Source organism: Podarcis tiliguerta, assembly GCF_965153285.1.
Source record: "Podarcis tiliguerta genome assembly, chromosome: 17".
Taxonomy (NCBI): Eukaryota; Metazoa; Chordata; class Lepidosauria; order Squamata; family Lacertidae; genus Podarcis; species Podarcis tiliguerta.
Window position 1 is genome coordinate 3,887,243 of NC_139550.1, and position 8,224 is coordinate 3,895,466.

General features: G+C 51.9%; 1 protein-coding gene across 1 annotated transcript; it reads left to right on the top strand.

Annotated features, from left to right (window-relative positions):
• Positions 1-308: 308 nt before the first annotated feature.
• VAMP1 (vesicle associated membrane protein 1) lies at positions 309-8,224 on the top strand. Its single transcript, XM_083420903.1, has 5 exons — positions 309-472; positions 3,559-3,685; positions 3,812-3,970; positions 4,830-4,881; positions 5,203-8,224. Coding segments are annotated over exons 1-5 (357 nt in total). The 5' UTR covers positions 309-470; the 3' UTR covers positions 5,220-8,224.

Below are 8,224 nucleotides of genomic sequence, written 5' to 3' on the forward strand. Positions count from 1 at the left end.
TCCTTTCGCCCTCTCCCCCGACCTCGACATGCAACTCTCCCGCTTCCGCCCTGGGGGCCAAAACAAAACCCCAAAAGCATCGGACAAACGGAAGCTGAGATTTCTTGCTCCCGTCTAATAATTAAGGCAGGAGAGCCCCGTTGGAGTATGCAGATTGAGTGGGGCGCTGATTGGCTGCCGGACGGGGGAGTGTCTCTTTCGGCGGCCAAGAGAAGCTCCGGCGTGAGCGCCTATTGGCTCGCCGAGCTGGGCCGGCAACAATGGAGGGCGTGGCCAGGGCCCGAGGGCCCGCCCCCTCCGGCCGCCTATAAAGCGCGCGGGGCAGCAGCGCGGCTCCTGCTGCAGCAGTCGAGCGCCGGCGGGAGAGGCTCATTGACGCGGACGCTCCCCCGGCTGGGCCGTCGATCCTCGCTCCGCACGCTCCGTCCAGCGCTCCGGAGGAAAGGGGTCTCCCCAAGCCGAAGCCGGCCATGTGAGTAGCCGGGCTGGGTGGTGGGTGAGGGAGCCCGCCCTGCCCTGCTGCGGTCCGTCCTGCGCTGCGCTGCCGCCTTCCCCTGCGCGGCTGCGGCACCTGCCGAGTTGCGCATTGCAGCACCCGCTCCCGCCCCCGCCCCCGATCTCCTTCCCGCCGTCCGTTCCCGGCTGCCCGGGGCTGAAGTCAGGTGGGGCGCCGATGGCGCAGCATCCCGCCCCAGGTGGCCGCGGCTCTCCGGCCAGCTGCGCTTTTCTCCTTTATTTTTTGCCTGCGGCAGTTGCCCTGCTCTCCCCTCTTGTCTCCCGTGTCCCGCAGCATCGCTTCCCATTCGAAACATTGGCTGCTCGTAGCGAAGCGAAGGGCGGCTCCGTTGTGTGTGTGGGCTAGGAAGAAGGGAATAGATGCGCGGGGACGGCTATGGGGGGCTATTTCGCACGTGACGGTGCCTGCACGTGTGAATGTAAATATGCGGGAACGGTCGAAAGGACGGTGGTCAAGCCAATGCGGGTTTTGCGGTTGGGGTAAAGCAGAAAGTCGCCCAAACCTTTGGGTTGGGTGTCATGTGTGACCGAGGCGGCTCTGCCTGGCATGTGCCACTAGGGGCGGGGGAAGGGAGTGCGGAAACCGCCTTTGCATGAGCTTGTGTGTGGAGGAATCCGTCAGAGCTCAGCAAAATTATATTAAGCTGACCCTAGAGATCTCTGTAGTAGATATTGAGGGATGGCAGAAAAGAGAGACCTGTGGTTTTGAGATAGAAGGGTGCTTTAGAGTAGAAACACGCAGTTTTCTCTCTGCTTTCCTTTGGACTTCTGCAACTATGAAGTCTTTGCCGTCTTCCGTGAAAGCATGCCTCCATCCATGTCCTTTTATCTATGGGCCAACCAATGGCTGCCCAGTGGTGCTGCCTCAAACACCTTATGGCAGATGGTGCTAGACTAGTCATTGGTCCTTCGTTCCATGCCCACAGTTGCCATGCAAGAAGCCCAGCCTTTCTCTCAAAACTGGGGCTTAACTGCTAGTTCCCCTGACCTCTCCTCTCTCGCTGCAGGAAGGAATTATTATGGCAGCAAAAGCCCAAGGATATTGGTAGCAAATTTCTCCCGTGGCAAAAAACAACGGTCCAGCCTTGTGACACAGCAGTTATTTTGTGTTTGCCCACACCTTAACAGACCTGGGAGCTTGCTAGGTTTCCCTGGATGCTGAAGAAGCCATTTGACCTTGTTTGCTGCGACGTTTGCTCTGGCGGTGTAATCGCAGCCACAGTATTACAGAGCTTCGCACATAGACATCCTAGGAATCCTTACAACAGCCTTGTAAGGGCGGCCAGTCCTCCCATATTGCAGGTTGGGGATGCTTAGGCGGATAGTGGATTGCCTACAACTGCCTAGACTGTTGCTGAGGTGACGTCCTGGGCTCATAGCTCATACTTGCCCATGATACCAGCTGTGTCACCCTGATTTTATCCCTCATGGCCAGGTGTCCCTGGCAGGTCAAAAACCAGTTGAGCAGCAGTAAGATCTGACAGCATTGTTGCTTATTAGCTGTTGGTATTCTGGATTTCTATCTCAATTGGCGTGTTTAGCTTCAGTTGCAATCTCTGTGGCATTTCCTAGCTTAAGAGCGTTAGATGAGCCCCACTAGACCAGGCCAGCGGTAACCCAGCCACATGCATCTGGGAAGTTGTAAGAAGGGTATAGAGGCAAAGATTCCTGCCTCTGTTTGTCCCCAGCAAGCTGGTCTTGAGAGAGATGTTTCCTATGAGACCTCCTATGAGGTCTACTTTGGCTGTCATGGCATGTGGATGTGGAGATCTGTCTTCTAAGCCAGAAATGGGGAACCTGTGGTCTTCCAGATGTAGATTAGCGAATCGTGTAGATCCATCTCAGTCAGCATAGCCAGTTGTTAGGCATCATGGGAGTTGTAGTCTTATAACTGTTGGAGGACCACAGGTTCCCCATCTGTGCTCCAAGCCATCTAAACTAGTGCTCTTCACTGCGTCTTGTACAACCCTTTGCTTGAAGTTCTTCTTGGGTGACCTTGAGTTCCATGGCTGGACGAAGAGAAAAGCTTCTCTCTTCTGTGCGCAATCATCTCATGTTTTGAGTCTTTCTTTTGGCTTAAGGAAAAGCAGTTGGGTGCTCTTCACTTTCCTTCATGGGGAAAGTAGCCCAACTCTTTGATCATTTTTGGTTACCCTCTTCTGCGTCTTTTCCAGCTTTAGAATGCCTTTGGCTGCCTTCTGTTCTGCTAGGAGTACAACATTTGGGGCTCTCGTTTCTAGTTGCAGTTTAGTTGCTTATCTCTGTGGCTGAGGGCCCCAATATGGCACCGTGGGTATCTGGATGTCCTCAGCCACGCCCTTGGCGCCCACCAAGGCACATTGCCTCTCCAAGTTTCCAAATTTTTAATTTTTTTTTCCTGGGTGGGGGTATTGTTTTGGGGACTTTCCTGTTTTTGTGGGGTGTTTCCTGCTTTCTTCTGTCTGCGTCTTATCTGTTGGGAGGGATGTGTTAATCTTTTGCTTGTTTGGAGGCTGATGGGAATGTTCTGAGCACCAACAGTTTTTCTTCTGTCGTGCCCACAGCAGTCATTCAGCTCTCCAGAAGTGTCCCTATTCCCCCATAGGTTGGGGACATCTCTTCGGGGCGAGCACCAGACATGTGTGACCACTTCTCCCCCCCCCCCCAATAATATTTATTATTTTCAGTAGATAAATATAGTATAGAAAAAAAGATTAACATAAAGACAAGCAATAAATAAAAAAGATACATACAGCATATTACCACTTAATTAATTAAAATTAAGTACCATCCTTCTTCATAAACATAGTAATTGACTTCCTCGAATCTCTTCCATCCGAATTTCTTAGTAATTATATGTAGCAGTTTCCAATATCAGTGTTTCAAAAGACCATATCACAGTCTTAATCATATTACATAGCTTTCCTTATTGTACATTTTCTTATTTATAAATTTAATTCCATTTTAATCCTAGGCCATTCCATTTTAATCCTAGGGCTTTCAAGTGGTTACATATCTTTAATATTAGTGTGACCATTTCTTGCACCTAATATGCCTCCACAGGTCTGATCCAGCTCAGCAACCAGGGACGGGGCAAGAAGGGGAAGAAAATGCTGGAGGTCCCCCTGGAGCACCCCCCAATTTGACCAGCAATCGCCGCCTGCAACAGACCCAAGCGCAGGTGGAAGAAGTAAGTTGCTTAGCCTCCTGAGCTGTTCTCGTTGGGTCTTCATGCTTTCTTCGTTTCCAGGTGAATTCAGCTGTCCCTTTTCTTCTCTCACTCCCCCCCCCCCCCGCCTCCATCCCTCTCATTCAGGTGGTGGATATTATGCGTGTGAATGTGGACAAAGTCTTGGAGCGAGACCAGAAGCTATCGGAATTAGATGAAAGAGCAGATGCGCTCCAAGCTGGTGCTCAAGTATTCGAAAGCAGTGCAGCAGCGCTCAAGAGAAAGTATTGGTGGAAGAACTGTAAGGTGAGCTTTGGAGGGAGGGAGGGGGAGCACACAGCAATTTTACACTGGTAGATTGAGACAACAGTCACAGTCCTATTGTGCTGCTGTTCCCTGAAGTGGAGGGGGAGGGCCCATCTATTGGAAGTAGAATGAATGCTCTGAGAATTCCAGGTTCAATGCCTAGAATTTCCAGAGAAAATATATGTATGGGTAGCAGGGCTGGGGAATAAAAACATCTGTGCCTGAAACTAGAGAGTTGCTGGTAGTTGTAATAAAAGGTAAAGGGACCCCTGACCATTAGGTCCAGTTGTGACTGACTCTGGGGTTTCGGCACTCATCTCGCTTTACTGGCCGAGGGAGCTGGCGTACAGCTTCCGGGTCATGTGGCCAGCATGACTAAGCCGCTTCTGGCGAACCAGAGCAGCGCACGGAAATGCCGTTTACCTTCCCACCTGAGTGGTACCTATATATCTACTTGTACTTTGATGTGCTTTCGAACTGCTAGGTTGGCAGGAGCAGGGACTGAGCAACGGAAGCTTACCCCGTCACAGGGATTCGATTGGCAAGTCCTAGGTTCTGTGGTTTAACCCACAGCGCCACTCGCATCCCTGGCAGCTATAATAGACCAGCCTTAATCAACCTGATGTTCTCCCTGATGTTCTGGGCTCCTAGCTCTCTTCAGCCCCAGCCAGCAGATCCAGTGCTTGGGATGATGGGTACTTACAGTGCTGGGGGGGGGGCGCCAGGTTGGTGGTAAGAGGCATTGGGCTTTGCGGACGTGCGGTCTCACTTGGTACGAGGCATCTTTTAAAATGCCCACCTTAGTGAGGGTGCTGTGTTGGTGAGGAATGTGTGAGCTCACGGTGACTCTTTTCCGCAGATGATGATCATGCTGGGAGTGATCTGTGCCATTGTGGTCATCGCAATTGCACGTAAGTACCAAGGGGGAGCCAGGGGGGACTGGGCCTGTGACCCCTCCCTGAGCACCGGATAAACAGCACCGGCCTGTGGGTGTGAAAAACTCTACCTGCTTCCTCTCTCCTCTGAGTGATGCTGAAGACCGGCAGTTCTGTGACCCTGGTGCCTTCTAGGATAATGGGGTTGTTTTGCCTGCTGGATGAGGGCAGAGGCATGACAATAAGGGTGGGCCTTCCTTTCCTTGGATGTTCAGCCTGTGTTCAGTGTGGGAGGCTTGGTGTAACATGCCCTCTTGTTCTCTCCCCTCTCTTCCTTCTGTTGCTTCCTGTCCCCAGTCTACTTTTTTACCTGAGAATGTGGTCCCTTCCCCCCTCCCTCCCCAGTCTGCAGCCTCCTTTCCCCATCTCCCTTTCCAGTCCCAGGTGTTCCTCCTCCCTCCTCCTCCTCCTTTCCTTTCCTTTCTCCCTTCATTCTGGCTTAGTCATCAGTTTTCCTTTTGGTTCCGTTTGCCTTCCATACGAGACTTTAATGCACTGTTTCCAGATTTGAGTTGATTCCCCCTTCACAGCTGCTGCTGCATCAGCCTCTGAGCAGGCCACCTCGCCTTGGAGGGTGGCAGCGGGACGAGAGGAGGAAATGTGTGGGGTGGTTGAGTGACGCTCGTGGGTTTGAGGCCTACTCTAGGTGTCCGCTTCTCTTGCACCTCTCTTGCCGTGTGTTTGCTTTGGGGACAGCATTACTTACATCTCTACAGGTGGCGGGAGGAGAGAGGAGGGGCGAGCCCCCCCCCAGCACCAGGGAGAAGATTTGGATATTGTGACCCCAGGATAGTGTTCCCTTAATGTGAGGCATAAGCTCATGGTGTTTGCTCTGTCTGCAGAAATTCTGGTCCTATGAAGACGGGACATCTCTTTGCAATCCTCGAGCAACACTTGGCCTCATGAACCCTAGCAGGAAAGATGTTGGTTTGATCCAGTCTCCTGTGCTCCGGGGAGCAAGCGCACCGTTCCTGGAGGCTTGCATTCCCAGGATAGTCAGAAGTAGGGTCAGATATGCGCATCTTGCAGTTCTGTGGCCATGTGGTTTGCTGGAACACTCCGGCACTTAGATGGAGCTTGCTATTCAAACAGCAAGTCCCAGACTATTTGCTGCTTAGCTGGATCCCAAGTCCTGCTGCAAAACAGTAGCAGCATGTCCCTCTTTGCCTCTTAGGGAGTCGTAGAAGGGTTTCCTTCTAAAACGCAGGCCTGCTGTGCAATGTCAGGCCTGAATTCTCACCTAGTTTTTAGTCTTCTTGGGTCAGAGGTGGTTACGCAGAATGCCAGTGTTTCCAGGGACCGCTTGAATGCAGATTCACATACATGCCTTTCATCACTCCTGTTTTTGGCCATCACTTAATGATGCTCCCAGTGGTGAGCATGTGTGTATGAATTCATGCTTATTTTGCCACCTGACATGCTATGGAGGTGCTGTATTGATCCTGATTGGAAGAGAAGCCCAGTGCAAATGGGTTTTAAATCTGCTTTAGAGTGGGGTCTGCCTGCCAGTCGAAGACACAGGAAGTGGCGTAGCTATGAAGCACAATCACAGAGAGGGGTGGGGGAAGAGAGAGGCGTCTGGGTGTCCCAATATGCTCCAATCAGAGTTTGGCCAGAAAGAGAACAGTGTTGAAGGGTGGAAGGAGATAGAGAGACTGCAATGCTCTAGGACAGGAATGGTCAACTAGCGACTGGGGGCTCCATTGCGGCCTCGGACAAAGCAATATGATCTGGGCCCTTCAATGTTTTAACCCAGGAATACTCTCCCCATAGCATGCTGTGAAGGTGCTGACTCTTTTTGCATGCCCACTGCCACGCACCAGCATTTCATTTGCAGAGCCCATCTCCTTGATCTCCCCCCACCTCCCCCCACCTCGGGGGATGCTTAGAGGAGAACAGGAACGCCGAAGCTCCCTGCTGGTTTGGATAAACCTCTCCTGTCTCAGCGGAGCTGTGCTGGCGGAAGCGCAACACGCCTGAAGAGGATCCGGGGTCCGTGTTTTGTGATGCTGCTGTCGCTTTGGGGAGGAAACACAGTAAGGTGTTTAAAGAGGCCTCTTGATCTCTTCCGGACAAGATCTTGGTTTTGATCTGCTGCCGTCTGTATTGAGAGGAAAGCCCTCCCGGCTGCTTTCTTTTGCTTTCCTTGTCTGTTCTCATGGATGTTGTATGTTTTGCTCTCTCTCTCCCCCCCCCCCGGCCCCCTTGTTACCTCTCCACTTGCTCCATCTCTTTATGCATGGGCAAAAAAGTTTACCCCCCTCCCCTAGGCCCTCTGTGCCTAAAGCAAGGGACTTTCTTTCTCTATGCAGAGGACTTCAGCCGCTTTCTCACGCACGTGTGGTTTCTGTCTTCGTAAGGAACACAGCCGTAATATTTTTTTCCCTCTGGCATGTGTCGATTTACCAGCTCATGTACTCTTTAATCTCCGCCAACAAACACTCCTCTGCCACCCAGAACGAGTCTGCGTCCTCTGTCTTGAGTGTTAGCTAGAAGGGGGTTGCTGCTTTTAAAGTGGGAAGGGAGAAGAACCCAGGTACAGTGGTACCTTGGTTCTCGAACGGCTTGGCTCCCAAACGCCGCACACCCGGAAGTAAGTGTTCCGGTTTGTGAATGTTTTCCGGAAGCCGATCATCCGACGCGGCTTTCTCTTGAGTGCAGGAAGCTGCGCCTTGGTTTTTGGATGGTTTTGGGAGTCAAACGGACTCCCGGAATGGATTAAGTTCAAGAACCAAGGTACCACTGTACTTAAAACGTAGGCCATAGCACCCCCTGGAAATGTACCCTATCTTTAACGCTGTAGGTCGTAGGTGAAGACTGTAGCACCTAAACAGGAGCAGGAGATCTTGCAGGCCTAGTTTACAGCACAGCCGGGTCCACGTCCCTGCCTGCCTGCAGCAGCCATGCTGTGCTCGTGCGGATCCTTTGCTCAGTAGACTGCGGTCAAACCTGCACCCTGGTAGAAGGAACCTGCGTACGCAGCCTAGCTGGTGTTTGCGTGGTTCTCTCTCATGCTTTGCACTTGTGGGTGGAGCACGTTTGTCAAGAGGTTGGCCACAGCTGGTGTCGACTCTTCCATCATGAAGGGCTTAAGAGCAGCCAGCAGAGGCCGGAAGGCTTGCTATATAGTGAGAAATGGCCTAAGCTAGGGCAGCCTCTGACCGGGACCTCAGATAGCCATACTGTGCTTTGTTCCTCCTTGTCCTGCCTTCCCTTATCTTAACTGGCATAATGCACCTTCTGTTTCCTTTGCATAAACAAGCTAAATTCACTGAAACCATCAATATGAGCAGAATAAAGTGTGTCAAGATAAACCAAA

Coding starts and splice junctions, on each gene's coding strand:
- VAMP1 (XM_083420903.1), top strand. Junction 3,686..3,811: donor CCCAAGCGCAGGTGGAAGAA/GTAAGTTGCTTA, acceptor CCTCTCATTCAG/GTGGTGGATATTATGCGTGT. Junction 3,971..4,829: donor ATTGGTGGAAGAACTGTAAG/GTGAGCTTTGGA, acceptor TCTTTTCCGCAG/ATGATGATCATGCTGGGAGT.